Source organism: Rhipicephalus microplus, chromosome 1, assembly GCF_043290135.1.
Source record: "Rhipicephalus microplus isolate Deutch F79 chromosome 1, USDA_Rmic, whole genome shotgun sequence".
NCBI classification, from domain to species: Eukaryota; Metazoa; Arthropoda; class Arachnida; order Ixodida; family Ixodidae; genus Rhipicephalus; species Rhipicephalus microplus.
Window position 1 is genome coordinate 133,933,940 of NC_134700.1, and position 18,426 is coordinate 133,952,365.

At 42.6% G+C, this 18,426-nt stretch overlaps 1 protein-coding gene across 2 annotated transcripts in view; it reads right to left on the reverse strand.

The window, feature by feature from the left end:
* The window catches only part of LOC119178395 (diuretic hormone receptor), a 199,227-nt gene that overhangs the window by 61,141 nt on the left and 119,660 nt on the right, over positions 1–18,426 (reverse strand). For both annotated transcript variants that reach the window (XM_075887387.1, XM_075887388.1), the window contains exons 2-3: positions 8,707–8,824; positions 7,368–7,578 (exon numbers count right to left, since the gene is read on the reverse strand). In XM_075887387.1, coding sequence (XP_075743502.1) covers positions 7,368–7,575 — 208 coding nt within the window. In that variant the 5' untranslated portion in view covers positions 7,576–7,578; positions 8,707–8,824. The remainder of the gene's footprint in view (positions 1–7,367; positions 7,579–8,706; positions 8,825–18,426) is intronic.

Genomic DNA, 18,426 nt, shown 5'->3' on the forward strand with positions numbered 1-18,426 from the left:
ACAAGTAGATGTGATGCTTGTATTTGACTTAGCTTTGCCCATAGAAGCTTCGAGATGAAAGCGCTCATGATCTTTTAAACTGTTACCGAGAACAATACTCATGCTCACTGTTCAGCTCAGCAGTAATAGCTTTATTGGACGTATACGTGGCCTCGAAGATGTGCGACAAGTGCTACTGCAAGCTCAAAAGTCATATATTATGAGTGTTCGGTAGGTTATTTCTAAACTCAGTAGGTGATTCTACAAGTAAAGTTAGAAGAGGGACCTGTCAGTTGCAGTGCCTCTCGTTATTTTCTCAAGCTACAAAACTGCTAAAGACATAAACGTTATACCTAAGTCAATGTAGTAACGAAGAGCAATACGACGAGTTTCTACCGTTTTACTTCTTGAAGGGTATGGCAGTACGAATTTGGAGAATGTGAAAAGCGCCAATTCCACTCGGGCACAGTCCATGATGGCCCAATGTTGCGACAAGAAGTTCCAGCCGGGGATGATTTCATGAAAGAATGACGACAGTGACGAAGAGGTCACCAGCGGCCTTCTTTCGAATTGAACCATTGCCCTTTCGTGCTGATCGTTTTGATCACATCGGCATAGGCCTATAGGCCCACTTCCTTGCAACTTCTCGGGTAACCGATAGGTCGCTTTGGGACACGATCACCTGACGCGATACGCCGAGACCACAGCGCTTCCGGCTACTACAGCGGGTGAAGTTGCATTCTTCATTTTGCGACAGTTCATTTTTTTTTGTCATGAGGCACCAAGGAAACTGCTCAGTGACAGCGGGTGCCGTGTTACTTTCTGTTGTAATACAAGGCCTTCTTGATGCATGCAACATCGTTCACCTCAAGTCTACTGCTTACCATACGCATACGAACCGCTTGACAAAAATGTTCAACCACAATCGGTGATACATTGACTATGTACGTCTCCTCAGATAATAGTAACTGGACATTGTTTACCGTTCGTAACGCAAGTGCACGACACTGCCATATAAGCTACCAATAGCTTTTCGTCATTATTTCTGTTATACGGATGAGAGCTCATGGACGCATTGCTTTTCGTACTAACCCGGCAATTTCGAGTGTACGACGGTGTCTGAAGCCGCCAAATACACAGAGGACTGTAGGCAGGTTGCACGTGTTATCTGCGTCAAATTAAACCGGAACAGTGACAAGCCTCCGTGATGGTATAGTGCACGCCGTGCACTACTGACCATGGACAGGCACGCCTTTATGGGCACAGTTGCCGAACAGGGAGCACACGCTTGTAAATCGTGATAACTAGATTGTGCACACTATACCATCCCGAAAGCTTCCCGGTTTTCGGGCTTCATTTGACGCTAATAGCCCACTTACAACCACACCAAAAGGTCACGAAAATATGTGGCATGATAGCCACACGTGTAACAACATCTTGCGACTGGTTCACTAGTTTGTTTGTTTGTCGGCACCACCACATAGCCATGGACTTTCAGCAGAGTTTTGTGCTCCTGCCACTAATTGACCGCACATTTTATGTCAACTACGCATTGGAACCTGTGACGCCGTCGCACAGGCCGAGATTTTGCGGTCGTGGCTCAGTGAATGTTGGCATACTGAAGCCATGTTATGACCCTGTGATCGTATACCTGCGAATTTGTCGCCTGGATGGCTCCTGTTCACTCCCGGGGCTCATTGCAGTGAGAAAGAGCATGACGTCAAGTTACAGAGGTTATTGCTGTGCGGGTGGTTTTCCGTGATGATACCTCGACTGTTCAAGGCGTCGCTGCCTCGTGATAAACCGCCGTCAGACATCAGGAATATTTCTTTTTCCATTATCGAAGGAAATTGCATACTGATTTGTGTTGTTTCCAGGTCCGCTCTCTCTGGTGCGGAGTTTTACTTATAATAGGCGGAATTGGGCTTCTTTCTTTTAGCGCTCCCCCTCCACTTAGAGAGTGCACATCTCAATGCTACCTCCCCCCCCCCCTCCCGCGTGCACGCCTATGGTTGAGCATTGAAGGCAAGCATACGCTGGGAGAATCAACAAGCAACATAAATCATGCGCTGGCGAAATGTCTGGAAACCAATGAAGTCTGGAATGACATTTTACAACGGAAGATGTGTATGGTTAGGTCAAACGAAGAACGCAGTTCGCTACATGTTCCGAAAACAGTCTTCACGGGCTGCGCCATCAGTTAAATCGTTCTCTACATCGCACCCAAGCACGCACGCTATTGGCAGCACCTTTAGTGATGCCTTTTTCTGCCATTAACAGAAGCACGGGTGCCATTAGGTGCGCCTCCAGTGACCTCATTCATCTCTTCGCAACCATACCAGAGAGCCCGAGTGCCGCAGCTTCAACTTAACTTACACATAAGCAACATAAGCATGGCTTGAGTTGTAGAAACACCTGAACAGCCAGCCGACCACTTTTAAAGAACAGCGCAGACAGCTGATAGAGAATTTATGTTACCCGGGCCGGTGTTCGCCGAGCCGGAAACAAGAATAGGCCCGGGCGGTGAAGTGCAAGCAGCAACTGCGCACCGAGGATGTGACAGCCTTCCGAGTTGAATGCAACCGACAACTGCGAGCCGGGGAAATTCCGTTGTAGGCAGCATAGAGCCAGTGTGGTGATGGCGGGAACGTGGTCACCGATGTCGACGTCACTTTCGGAGGGAGTTTCTCCAGTACAACACCTGTTTCGGCTGGGACGTCTTCAACAACTTGGGGTCGCTCGTTAAGCTTCGCTAGTGGTCAATATTTAATGATTGCTTGGCTGGTGATGTCTTTTATCATTTTAGAAATCTATTCAGGAATGGGGAATTTCATTGTGTTTCCGCTTCTTTTATAGTAAGTATTTGCTTGTTTGCTCGGTAGAATCTGGCAACACTGTTCTCATCCCATCGTGCGTGGATTGGCGAATGTTGACCTCAGCGCCTCTCTAGTGTTTGGTTGCCCCCAGTAGCGGCCTTCTTGATTTATTGATTGATTGATTGATATGTGGCGTTTAACGTCCAAAATACCGTATGATTATGAGAGACACCGTAGTGTGGGGCCCCGGAAATTTGGACCACCTGGGGTTCTTTAACGTGCACCCAAATCTGAGCCCATGAGCCTACAACATTTTCGCCTCCATCGGAAATGCAGCCGCCGAAGCCGGGGTTTGATACCGTGACCTGCGGGTCAGCAGCTGTGTACCTTCCTCTTGAGACAACGCTGAGAAACGAAACACCAGAAAACGCAGGCAAAAACGTTGCATGTGATTTGCCCTTAAATTTTGATATATGCCAGTGTTATTCCTTATTCTTTTTTTCTACATTTTGCATTCTTCAGGTCATAATCACTGAAAAAAAGGACATTTCACTGAAGTTCTTCTCCTTTTTTTTCCACTCCAGAAAGATTTGAGCTGCCAGTCATGGCTTCTTGTGCTGTATCCAGATTTTGGTGCAGCTGACAATTTGTGATGTCAAAGATTTTGCTACCTGGGGTGATTCTTGAGAAGGGACCGGGACTTATCATAAGCCTCTTTAGCTTGCTCTTACACATGCTGATGGTTTTCGCAAGAAGTGAGATTGATTCCGGCCTAGCTACTAAAACGTGACTCATAGGTCTGTATTCAAGAACACAACTTAAGTTGCGTGATAAGTTACACTTATGAAATTGTAAGGAAAGTATAGGTATGAAACTTCAAACGAAGTACGGTTAAACTTCAAACGAAGTATAGTATAGTTAAACTTCAAACGAAGACTTTACTTAAGGCCTACAGATGAACGTGTCACTTTCTGCATAAGTATGACTCCTGGAAACAAGGCCATATAAGTTTTCCCACTTGTTCTAAATAATGAACCACTAAATAAATACTGTAACTTTTACGGACACACGTCATAATTGTTCTAGTCTTTACAAAGTTACATTTTCTCAGAAACGAAATAAACTATTTTCGCTTTTGTCGATACTAACCTTTTAGCTGGCCACAACAAGCAGTCGCCACTCAGCAGCCTTTACTACAAGACGGATGTCCCAAATCACGACTAGCTTTTAGTCTATGAGTGTTTGTTACTGCGGGGAGATATCGCATGCAATACGAGCGGTTCTTTCGTCACGATACGTGCACCTCGCTCTCTGCGTTTCAGTGGTAGGTTATTTTTTCGAAATTCTATTTTCAGAGCACCCGTGTGCGTTCCCTTCTTAATAATTGTGGTGTTGTTATGTGGAATAAATCAATAATGAAAAAAAGTCGCAGCTTTGCCACAAAGGTGAAGCAATGAACGCAATAGCAACAAATTGGAAGGTCGCGCGCAGAATGGCAAGCAGGTCGAAACGTACCCAGTATTTCTCACGCACAAAGAACCCACAAAACGTACTTTCAGGTACAGATTAACGTGCATAAGCGTCTCAGTTGTTACTTCTCTGTGTCTGAAAAGCGCGCCGTTTTCACAAACGGAGGCTGTGCAACGATTGCAGTGACCTTTGTACACCCGGTAACTACAACAGAATTGTGCCGACGAAACCCAAAGGCTAGCCAAGACGTACGATTTTCCCTGTTGCAAGGCAAGGGTGCGCGATCGTGCGCACACCCCCTTTTCTCTACGCGGGCCAAATTACGCGGAAAAGATGAGAGCCGACGCGCGCTCACTGCGTCATTTTGCTGATAATGCTGAAAACACGATAATCCCCCCCTCCCGACCCCAACAGCGATAAGTGGTAAATATCAATAGCTTGCCGTTTGAACTACTGAGCCGCCGAGGTATACGCCTCGCATTCACGACGCAGAGATCCCAAGTTCGACTCCACGCGCCGGAGTACTTTTAGGGGCGAAGCTCCTAATAGCGGCACCCGTTTGTCCCTCGTAGCCGTTGTAGTAGTGTGTAACAAGTATAACATTTTGACCTCCAAGGTGGTGCCGGTGAGAGATTTCTTCTGTGCGTTGTTGAACAATAAAAGATAGTGCTCAATGTACATGTCAATGGCTGATAATGGAGAATGAGAGACAGGAGCATTCGGCTTTTAGTTAACGCGTACGCTGCAATCCCCATTAGCAGCCATTGGCATGTACATTGAGCACTATCTGACAAAAAAGGGTTGCTATGTTATACTCACTGGTTGTAACCTTCTTAGTTTTAGAAAGGTATAGCGAGCGTTGAGCCGCAGTGCCATGAATACAGTAAACTAGTATATGCCATGAACTCGAGTTGGTTAAAGGTGGGAAGCAGATACGAAGTGCAAGCCATAAGGAAGAAAAAGCCGAATTCTCCTGTCTCTAATTTCCCATTAGCAGCCACTGGCATGTACATTGAGCACTATTTGACAGGAAAAGGTTGGTACGTTATACTCTCTAGGCGTAACCTCCTTGGTTTTAGAAAGGTTTAGCGAGCATTGAGCCGCAGCGCCATGAAACAGTAAACTAGTATATGCCTTGAACTCGAGGTGGTTAAAGGTGGGAAGTAGACCCGAAGCGCAAGCCGTAAGAAAGTGTGCGTGTGCCACCTCTCGTTTAGTCCTTGGAATGTCCACTGGATGGCTGTGCTTCTATATGGGGAATATATGATGAAAGGTACGAGATGATGGTACTTGGAGTGTTGAATAGGTGGGCGAACGGACACACAGACAAATGCATGGATCAACGCATGAACGGACGCAGGGGCGCATGCATGGACGAACGCAGGGACGGACGCACGAACAGATGCATGCACGGACGGGAGGATAGACGCATGGACGGTCACACAAACAGACGCATGGACGGTCACACAAACAGACGCATGGACGGACGGAACCAAGAACGAATGGACGGACGAATGCTTCGCCCCACTATTCATCATTCACTCCGTCAATATGCTGCCAACTTTGTTTTGGGATTTTTTTCTTTCTTGCGCTTTCATATATATATATATATATATATATATATATATATATATATATATATATATATATATATACGTATACATATACGGTGCATGACACCGTATAAAAAAATGAAATCTAGCCGAGAGTATCGATATAATTGCTATTGCACTAAAAGCTATAGCTCAGCGTCTTTCACACGTTTCGTTACACCGTTTATTTAGGCGTCACACAGCTATTCTGCAGATGCAAGCTGCCAATAAATGTGGGTGAGTGCCCCCGGCTTCCATGAGCTCCACGAACGCGCTCTGCCAGCCGTTTCTAACGAAAGCCTGCAGCTGCCGAAGTGGTGTTGACGGCTGATTGAAACCGTTCAATGAAGCACTTCCTTGGAAAAGTGGTATTGTTATAGGAATCGCGTGTAGTTCTGGGTGTAACAGTGGTAATGTAACGATATACTTGAACTTTTGTAATATATATTACACACGGCTGGCAAAACTGTGGAAGTTGGTGACACTACTTTAGTGGTCGGCTAAATTGCTTCAGAAAACAAAACAGTGCAAGTAGCTCTTAAAGTAGCCAATAGCTGTACTTTACTCTACGGCACTTGAGTACCGATTTAGGTTTTCCTTAGGAAGAACTTTTGGTTTGCGAAACGCACAAAGTGCTGATCAGTTACTTGAGTCATAAGGTAAATATAAGTTTGATTCATTCGAAATTCCACCCAATCACTACATAACCAGCCCATCCGTGCGCTTTGACCGTATTCATCATAATGAAACAGTTAGACGACCAATCAGTCATCTGAACGTTCATCAGTACTCATTAATCCCTCATGCTCTTTCATTATGGAACAAGTTATCTCAGAAAGTCGTTAATGCGGACACGACACAATCGTTCACCCATCTCGTCAATGACCTAACACTTGATTTTAATATGCAGTATATTATGTTCCTCATTAGTGCTGAGATTTTTGTATTTCGGTATGAATGCCATTATTGCTATGTATTATTTATATTTTTCCTGATGTTGAGAATTTCCTTATTTTTGTACCTAGTATTGTAATTTCTTATATTTTTATATTCTGTTTTGTCACTGACATTTGTTACCCACTCCTGCTTGGGCCCGAACATGGCCTGCAGTTTTTGTAAATAAATAAATAAATTAACACGGGCCATATACTTCTCTTGGTTTTCGCACGTACAACTCCAGAATGAATTTGCATTTTTTGTTTAATTGTAGGTGGTATGCGCACATAGAAGAATATCTGAGGGACATTCATGCAACATTAACTTCTGCTAAAGTTCGTTTACACTGGTCTGATCGCAATTGCACCAAAGAACGATGGTCATATAAACTACAAAGCTAACTACAAATAACAATGAATAGTAATTGTCGTGAAATAATTTTCGATGCTTGCTCTATTGAGCTCGATGGGTGGCACAATTACGGCTTCCAGAAGTTTTCAGTCGTTTCTCAATATTGTATCCTATGTCATCTAACCAAGTATAGTATTAAAAATGTTGGGACAAAATTACTCACTTTGCGAAATATCGGTGAGTGCTGACATATAGCACAGAATTTCGGCAGACATGGAAACGTTGTGAGTCGCGGCCGCAATTGTGGATTGCACAGAGATGGAAGGGCCTGCGCTCGCATATGTCTCTGCCAAGTCACCAACTTGGCTCGAGTTGGCGGTTGTGAAATCATCTTCACGAAGCTTCAGGTCGCGGAATTCGTGGAGTGCCATCAACTGAGAAAGAAAAAAAAGGAAGGTGCTCACACATATCACCCTTGCTTAGTGAGTGGTTATGCAACAAGTACTTATCTGTCAACTATCCCAGCACACTCTTGGTGCTTTATCTAAAATTAGAGGTTCATATTAATTAGTTGCAACAAGTACAAGCAAAAATATCTAATGTGAGCTGACAGCCTAGATGTTGCAACAATATCATGCAAAATGCTCTTGTCTTCATGAAATGAACGCTTTTACAATAAAATTAGGCTGAGTAACATAATAAAACCAGGCAATGCATCGAAGCAAAGTGTAGGTGACGTTATTTATGGCCTCTACCTCCATTCAATAATTAGCATTTATAATATAAAATTATTTTGTATATCCTATTTACTACAATACATTCAGAAGCCCACAAATGTAGTCACTAGCACTTATTCGTCCTTCAATGTCTGTTGGAATTCATTATAGTTGTTACCAAGAAAAAAAGATTCAAACATTAAACTTGCTTCATTCAGACGGTTTATCAAAGCCAGAATCAGAGTTCTTCAAGATGCAAAGTCACCCACAAACAATAAGTATGGCGAGACATCTGTGCTGCGTAATCAAGTTGAGGGTCCTTCAACATAGCTGTATATTACCGATGTCGAAAGCCGTTCTTTTTCAACGCAGAACTTCTTTGAGCACCTACTTTTGCATTCCTCACTACAAACATAAAGATAGTCCAATAGAGGTTGAAGGCCTTGTAATCAAAGTTTTGGAAATCATCGTAACTGTGACAAGTTATACATTTTCCTGTGGAGCCCACAACTCGCCCCGTAAATGTTTTTCGTGCTCACGAGCAATGCATATACAATTCATTGAAAACACGATCTTAATGCGTAGGAACTAAATCTGCAGAAACCGTTTTACTCCACCAACATTTATGGACGGACTAGTTCTTCCATGCACAAAAACACCGATCTTAGAAATTAGCTATTTTGCCGTTCGTGCTTGCCGTCATTTATTTTATGATGCAAATATCTCTGTATCACACACTCTCTCTTGAATCTCCCTGGAGCACTGCTAATTTTGGTAGAAACTGTCATGATGCGTTTAAACATGCGGTATCATTAAAAAAAGATGTTGCAGTGCTCATTTACCTACCTTATTTTGCAACAGGTATCCTTGTGTAGACGATGTGTTGTCCAGTTTTAGTGCAGGTCACACTCCACTTAGTTCACTGGAAAGCAGGAGCCTCTGTTTTGTCGCAACATAGCCACACCTGTGATAGAAGAGTGAGCTGTATTTTAAATGCTGACACGAGAAATAAGACTGCGAGATTTTTTTTCAAGGAAGTGCATCTCACAAAGGGGGTACCAGTCGCACACACACACACACACACACACACACTCTCTCTCTCTCTCACACACACACACGCACACGCACACACACACACACACACACACACACACACACACACACACACACACACACACGGCCACGAGCGAAAGTTTCAACACCAATCTATGCCCCAATGAATTTTTCATGCGTTTTTTTTCTCGTCCATGCTCAAAAGAACGAAGTTGTTAGTTCGCGTATCACCTTGTGTTGTTTGTCTTTTTTTCGGTCGCGTCTTACATGGTAGCGCATCATATCTTTGAAGACGTATACCGACCAACAACTATTGGAGTCCTATTCGCAATTAAACTGCTTTTCCTTCTCTAGCCTGTGTGTATTGATTTGATTCGAATCATCCGTCTGTTTGGCCATTCGTTAATTGCCTTGAAGTCACTCCACATCGTGGAGCGTTGCCTTAAGCAAAAACCTGTTTTAACAGGTACCACGGTCCCCAAAATTTGCTCACGACTGTACGTCCCTATAGATAGAGACGTACAAGACAAAAAGGTAGCATGCGAGGAAATCGAAGCAAACCATTGTTATCTACATTATCTGTCACACCTTAGTCTACACCCGAGAAATAAGTGGTATTTTCATTTACCTGTTATGAATAGTGATATCTACGCAAAGAACATTGCGGTATGAGTAACCCAGAATTAGCGCATATTTCTACCCGCGTTGCTCGTTTCTATTTTGCAGCATTCCGTTTACCCCCACAACTAATGTCAGCAAATCTCGGCGCACACCGATTTCTGTTTGAGGAGCTTTACAATTTTATTAGATTGTATTGTGTAGATTGTGTGCAGAAAGTGAATAGACAGGCTTATTCCAGAGCCTGATTGCGTAACCATCACAGATGAGGCTTGAGAGTTCGGTGCGTAATGTTTAAAATAGGAGGCATCGCAACGATGACCAGTTTTATCGACGGCCGGCGCTCTGTTTGCCGCTATTAGTGTACAACGTGCATTGCTTGGTTGTATGTTTGGCTGTTTCGCGGCCACAAGTGCGGCCAAACAAATAGTTTCAATTTGAACACGCCCACTTTTGACTTCGTGAACACCACCACCCCGTGACATTTTAATGCATCATGCTCCGAGAACATAAGAAATACGTGCTTTTGAGCTTCCCTGTTTTGAAAGCTGTTATATATGCGAATGAAAAAAAAAGAGCACTTTGTAAATATAACCCGCAATTACATTTCTTCGATAACGCCGAAGAAAGCGCATTGAAGTGGACACAGACACCGCGGATATAATACGTTCCCATTGCCGGTTTAAAATTACTAATAAAGTCCCTTCGTACCCTTCAGCGTGAACAACGCTGCAAGGATCAGGAACCTGTATGCGGTGACAAATGTAGAGGTAACCTTAACAACAATTGCGGGAGAGTTGCAGGTGAGCCCGCGAAAGGCTGCCCGTCACCAGCTTTAGGGATTGGAAATAAACCACAATCCGAAATGTAAAAATGATAAACCAATTGCTTATACCGACTTTCTGTAATGATCGACATGATGCAAGCCTGGTTTAGAATAGCGGCAAATTACACCTGACATTCAAACAATCAAATACTGCACTCACGCAGGAAGAAACATTACTGCACTTCGGGGACCTTCATGTATTTTCCTTTGTATCAAATCTTCCATTTTACGAGTCTGAATTGTCACATTTTTCTTTCGAAACAGGATACGAATAATACAAATTCTGACAGCGTACCCTAATGTCAAGTTTCAGGTTCTACTGCTGCGTAGCCCTGAATCTGAATTCATATAGACTGCTAAATAAAAGAAAAAGGGTGACATAAGTACTGGAGCAAAAGGAGCTGTCGCACAGGCGACACAAATCTAAAAGTAGGCTAGTTTCCAGGGACTCCTGCCTTCCTGTTGGGGGACAAAAAAAAACGAACAAAAACGCAGAAAGCAACTTGCAACATCACGTGCAGGAGTAATTTTTTTTCACACAAACTGGAAGCACCACTACTTTCCAGAAGAAAAAAAAAGGGGGGGGGGGGTTAGCGCAACAGGGCAAATTTCGCTTTTTACTATCGACGAATTCACTTCCGCTAGACCTTGCACTTTATTAAATCTCCATTTGATCTAATCAAAAATAAGCTTCGCGATCCGCGCCTTGTCCACATGCTATTTGAACGCGGCTGGATCTGCTTAAAAGCGCTTCCTGTTGTCGTTTCTGACCACGGTTAAGAAAAACGAAAGAGCTTTTTCTTTCCATGCGCTAGCGTTAAGGCACAAAGAACGTTACTGTTACTGTTTTTTTTTACTCTGTACTTTTACACCTACAAAACACTTCCACACGAATTGCGGTTCTCTGGCACAAGGCCTTGAAGCAAATCAATAATGTTTTCGCAAGGCGCCTGTGGCGTGAAGCTCCCGCACGTGGGAGCAATGCATTAGAATGGTTCGCTCTCCGATCATACTATGAGCAAGTGAAAGGTGCGAAAAAATTTATTTGTCGAAATATTCCATACTACCGTGTTTATGGGTGCTAAACACATTTTGTGGATAGGACGTGAAATAAAATTGACGGCGCTTTCAATATCACCGGCACTACGTCTACACTCTTTTATTGCGAAACTCTGTTTATTCAAGGTCGCTCCAATTGTTGATTCGCCGAATTACTGTCAAAGTTTTAGGACTTTCTGTATCGAACAAAGTAGCTCACCATTCCAAACAAGGCGAGTATTTTGGTGCGTAAAGTGCTGTGCTGCTTAGATATCGAGATAAGCTTTTACAAAAGCCACACGGGACGGCTATGCTCTCCCACATAGTGGAGTACAAAGTACTCTAAATCGTTAACTATATTTTGTCTGAATACACAGCTTGAAGTCAAAGTTCGACCCTTACCATCGTGTCTCCTTTCGATGCTGGTCATACAGACAAAAAGACAAAAGCCTGTATATGGGGTTCTCTTTATGTCACCACTATTTTACCGGCGTCGCTCCATCCTCGAGGGGGTATGGGAGGGCAAATGGTATATATCAGTTTTAGTGTAATATCTTAGCGATGGCTGCAAGTATGCCCGTGAAATTTTACGTGCCCACAAAAAAAAAACGCCACTGAGTGTGAAGTGACATCCTTATTTTATGCCTAGGCTGCTTATCCGTCCTATGGATCACCCCCAAGTTTTAAAGTGGGATCACCTATTCAATCCAATCTATCATTTCTCTGCAACTTCTGAAAGGAATGTAACCATATTAAGCCGTGTTGTTCTAGAGACTCATAGCTTACATCCCAACTAAACAAAATGTCGCGTTGTTCATCAAGTTTTTGTAAAATAAATAAAAATTTTGCTCGCGCAACACCACAGAGGGTCATCATGTTGCGCTGTTTTTTTAGAGGTTTACTTTTTATGAAATCAGCAATATTTTTAGTTCACATTGTTTCTAACTTCTTGTATCTCACGCAAACTTTCATAAAAATATATTCAATCTTTTTTTGAGAAAAGAAACATTGAAGTTGAAAAACTTTCAAAAAATGCAATTTGAGAAAACGACGTATGACGTTGGCATATTGCTTACACTAGAGGGTGCACGCTGCACTTGGGCGCGACAATTGAAACCACTTGGAGTGGCCGCTCAACGTCGGGCTTCAAAAGGTTTGTTACTAAGAGTGCTGTGAAATTTCCGGTGCCGAAATCAAAAGTTCAATTTTTTTGTGGGGGGGGGGGGGAGTTACTCTACCATACCACGTTAACAGCAACTTCGACTAAACGTGTCAGTCAAGTTTTCGGTACATAATATACGCAAAATAAGTTCTCGTTCTGTGCTCTCCTTTGCGAAAAACCTTCGTAAATGAAATTCCTACATTGCGACGCAGTAATTGCGTGCACGTGTGCTTTTATAAGAATGAAATAAGGACACCGATATTCAAACCTACCTCAGTCTTTGTTTCACAATATCCCTTCACTTCCATGAAAATTTCGTACACTGATATGCGCGCTTACTTCGCCTTTACGCAATCAGGGTTCACCCACATAAACTACAATCACAGCTCGGCACAGGGCGTGCCGCAGAGTTTGCGAACTTCACAATACTTTTAGTGTGCTCTAATATTCCTCAATTTTAGTGTTACTGTGGGACTGGATACTGATTGAGACGTGGGATACTGATTGAGACGTGATTGAGACGTGGATTGATAACGTCCCAAAACCATCATATGACTATGGGAGACGCCGTAGTGGAGGGCTCCGGAAATTTTGACCACCTGGTGTTCTTTAACGTGCACCCAAATCTCAGCACACGGGCCTACAATATTTCTGCCTCCGTCAGAAATTCAGCCGCCCCAGCCAGGATTCGATCACGTGACCTCGGGTCAGCAGGCCAGTACCTTAGCCACTGGACCACCATGGCGGGGCGGGGACTGGATACTGTGTATTGTTGCTTTTCTGCACATATGGTGCACATAACTGCATCCAGTGAGATTTTTCCATTTTGTTATGTGACGGGACTCTATACTGTGTTTATGTATGTGTTTTGTTTCCGCGTTATAATGTGAATGGAGTTATAATAACTCAGCCTAGCTGCTTGTTTTCGTGTGATGTTTCTAATTGCTTTGCTTTTGACGCCAACAAAAGGTAGTAGCTGGTGCCTTACAAAAGCGCCAACACTTCCAAGATCTGTCATATTGAAAAAAAAACGTAAAAAAAATGTGCTAATGACGTGAGTGGTAGAGTTAATCCTGGAGCTATCACGAGCATTTGTGCTAACTGTGGGATGTTTCATCACTAGCGCAAAAGGAACAACCTATTCCGCTGAAGATCAATGAATCAGTGACCGAGGATTGCGCTAATCGTCATGGTTGCACTTACTCTTACTCTCTTCCTTCTAACTCTTACTTCTCTTCCTTGGCTCTAGTTCTCACAATGAGGAGTACAGTGGGCTTGGCTAATTGGCGTAGGCGTGCGCAAGGCACTCGTGCGGGGGCGGGGGGCAAAGGGTAAACGCAGAGCCTCCCCCCCCCTCTTCTTTTGTAAGCTAATGTAAGGGGCAGATTTGCGCCCTCCTACTTAAGCGACAAGGGGGCACCACTCCCTTCCCTCCTTGTCAGTGTATTGAGCTGATTTCACACCTATGCTAATTTGTACTGATTCATCATGTTACAGCGCAAACAGAACGTAGTGAAACCTATGGCACACACGTGACGGTACACGGCGCTTAACCGCAAAAAAAAAAAAAAACTTTCAGCAAATCCCACGTACCTGGGAATCAACGTTATGTGAAGCTTGCGGACGGAAGGTGACAGTGTTGCAATTTTTTTATTGAGCGACCCATCATAAAATTACGCTAAATATACGTAATAATTTCACACCCACAAACATAAGTTGAAGAGTTGCAGATGCTTACATAACCAGTTGTTAGCAATTGCGCAACGATGTCAACTGGAACATGCGTAATAGAACACCAGAAGCTGATATGAAGCACTGATGCTCGCGAGGATGCTGGTCCTGCACACTGCTACATGAATCAACTTCAGCGCATGGCAAGTAACCACAATTGACGTTAACTCGACGTGACGGCTGAATCAAGAAGTACATATGCAATTGTCTTAAATTTAAGTAGGCAGCACTGCAACCACTATTGATGTTTCACAAAGATTAGCGCCTATTTCAAAAGTAGTTCCCAGACCTGGTCTAGCTCTGTGGTAAAATGCATTATTGCCACGCAGAATATTTGGGTTTGATTCCAGCTGCGACCCTGAAATTTATTCTTTGCATTCGTCGGGTCGACGCTGCTGATGTAAGGAATTTCTTGACGCTCGCACGTTGAAATTTTTCATGTGTGTTCTCGTCGTTCCTGGGTTAATACTAAGTGTCAATCACCTGTGGCACATACCCGCATACCAGCGGCACACACCCACCCCTAAGTATGTGCCACTGTCTGGCGAGAAGTGTTTGACGACGTACGCGACGGAATTGTGACATCATTTATGTCTTGACCAGCGCGTCAAATTCGCCAAACCATCTTACGCTCCCGTGCTAATTTTGGTTCACGCCGCGTTAGGGGGTGACCACGAGAGTACCCAAACGTAAGCAGCTAGATAAATAGATAGATACCCTCTCCTCAATAGATAGATCCTCTCCCCTCTATAATGTACAAATGTACCCTGAGGGTTTTACTAATAAATAAACAAATAAAATAGATAGATAGATAGATAGATAGATAGATAGATAGATAGATAGATAGATAGATAGATAGATAGATAGATAGATAGATAGATGGATAGATAGATACGCTCAAAGTCGCCGAAGTTCGCTAAGAAATACTTCGCATTTAAAAGGGAAGATTTCTGCTTAAGCTCTCTGAATTCAACATCGCGCAGTGTCTGAACCACATGACGGTATGTATGTCTTCTCAAGAACAAACAATCCTATCAATTATTATATTTATAGGTCAAGTGAATGTTTGTCTGTGTTGTTACTCGTCCTCTCTTTAGTACGTTTGTTTATGCATCAGGGGTAGTTTATTTTGTAATTGGACACGCCTTCCTGAGAAGTGCGTTTGAAAACGCTAGGCTGTGGACACTGCAGGTGAACTGTATTGGCAAAACAGTGACAACAACCGAAGACGAGTCAGAATGTATGCGTGATGATAGATTTATTAATGCTCTTTAACTCAGACGCATTATGAATAATAATAATAATAATAATAATAATAATAATAATAATAATAATAATAATAATAATAATAATAATAATAATAATAATAATAATAATAATAATAATAATAATAATAATAATAATATATTAATAATACAAAAAGAAGAACAATATCAGGGGTTGTACGTCCTGAAACCACAATATCAGTATGAGAGATGCCGTAGTGGGGGGCTCCGAATATTATGACCATCTGGTGTTCTTTAGGGTGTAGTGACATCACACAATACACGAGGCTCTGCCACTCTGCCTCCGTCCAAATGCGACTGCAGCGGGCATATTATGCCAAATAGAATGACAAGTGCCGAAACGCCTCTGTTTTGTATATGTTATATGCTGTCAAAACTGAGCGGAAACCGCTGTTCAAAGAGTGAAAGGATAAAATATTTTGTCATGAAAACGAAAACCAAAAAAACTCGTGGACGAAGCAGCGCGCATTAACCTACACAGGAATCGAGACATATTTTAGGCATCCGCTGTCAGCGCACTTTCATTTCCCCGTGAACTAATCTCGACGTCGGAACAAAAACTATCGACATTTTAGGGCAAAAAAGACCTTTCTTACTGAAAGTTGCCGCTGAACATTGTTGATCGAAGTCTTTTTTTTTCTTAGAATACTACCTTTTTATTTCAAATTAAATATATTTAAGTTTATGCTTAACTTTTGATCTCTAAAAGCTTGCCCCACCGCGGTGGTCTAGTGGCTAAGGTACTCGGCTGCTGACGCGCAGGCGGCGGGATTGAATCCCGGCTGTGGCCGCTGCATTTCTGATGGAGACGGAAATGTTGTAGGCCCGTGTGCCCAGATTTGGGCGTACGTTAAAGAACCCCAGGTGGTCTAAATTTCCGGAGCCCTCCACTACGGCGTCTCCCGTAATCATATGGTGGTTTTGGGACGTTAAACCCCCCTCATCAATCAATTTGAAATCCTTCATGATTGTAATAATCTCAAATAACAGGAGGAGACGCGTGATTTTGAAAGCGATCGTGAATTACAGTGCTTTAGTCGAAAATAAAGCTCCCCAGGAGAAAGCTATCAGTCTTGCGCTGCTCCGGAAGCACCTAATTACTGCTCTCTTGAGTTTCTGTGAGACCAGCACAGGAAAAAAAATAAAGAATAAAAAAACACTTGCGAATAATGTAGGAAATGAACGTTTGTTTTTAGGTACGCCAGCCGACGTGTAATATATATTTTCTTTTTATCGAGAGAAGTGCATGCCCTGTAAATATTTTTAGGAGCATGCAACTATTTTGTTGTGAACAGTCAATGCACCATGGTTCAATCATGGCGTTGCCAGCACGATAATTTCTGGCAAAGTGACATTTCATTTCAACAATGCTTCACAAGAAAAGACAGACAGGAAGGAAAGTAAGGGGCAAACAGGTTTCTTTGGATTTCCGTGAAAGTTCGGAAAAAAAAAACTAGTCTATAACGAATGTGTAGCTGCTATGCTTATTACATGACCGCTGAAACAGCTTACAATATTGTTAGTAGCTCTAAATCACCGACCATAAAGCATAAGAACTTATGGCCCCATGGCCTACAAAAGGTTTGCACAAGTGAGTTGTAGGACACGTTCTTCTTTTCTCTTCTTTTTTTTTTTTTTGAAGACAGTGGCAACCTTGGCGCATATATGCTTTTTCTTCTTCTAACTAACCAGAGTATATTTATGTAACTTTTGTCTTTCTTTAGCTTATTTATACTATATGCAACGGTTGTTTCTCAATCTTTTTTCAAGCAATACCGCGTATTTTTCGACATGTGATTGTTCAATATGTTGCTTTGAGCGATATTCTGGGTCTTTGTTAAGTGAAGTTGTATCTTATAAGCTTTGCTCACTTGTTACACTTCGAAATTTGCAACCTATATGCTCTCTAATCGACACCCTTAAGAGATAAAGAACAACAGGCACCCTTTTTACGCACGAATTTTCCTTTTTTTAGCTAATGTCAATACAAGAAAATTGCTTCGGCGAATAACAAAGTCATGAATCTGTCTTAACACGTGTTGTTTTTTACCTAGTAAAGAACACTTCGGCACTCTCTATCTATCTATCTATCTATCTATCTATCTATCTATCTATCTATCTATCTATCTATCTATCTATCTATCTATCTATCTATCTATCTATCTCTCTGAGAGAGAGAGAAAGAGAGATGAGGCTGAGTTCTGCGAACAAAGCAAGAAAAAAGGACGAATGCATGGCTATGTGAAATAATTGGCATCTTGGTGCCGTCATAAACGATAACATTTTTAATGCTTCTATGCCGTATTCAAACAGATTGTGCCGGTCATTTTTAGAAAGTTTAGATTTTTCATAAAAGTAATTTTGCCTATGTTTAAAATTTTGGGGTCCAAAACTATGTCTTGCCTGCCTATTTTGGCTACTTAAACGAGATCTTTTTGTGCCTGAAAATCCGCCCTCAAATCAGCACCCAGGTGATTATTTTTTTTTTCAGACACTATGCAAAACAAATTATTGCCAAACCCTACTGACCGTACACCGCCAGCTGAGATTGAGAATTTCGGGATCATAACTCTCCTCGAAGGAGACAGGCCAGGCACATTGCCAGGATGGTAATATTTAGCACAGCCTGTACTGATAAAGATAGCTTGATGAAAAAAACGAATTTCCTTCGTCTGACTGATCAGTCAAGCATCGCTAAATATTGGCACCAAAGCGATGACAGCTGCGGACCTGGCGCACTTATTTTCTACAGATTTAGAGTCTCTTACGCGCCGAGAACTTCTCGCTTTACGTATCAATTCACGCTGTGCTTGCGAAGGCTGCCCTTTAGTGCTAAACTTAGACTATGTGGA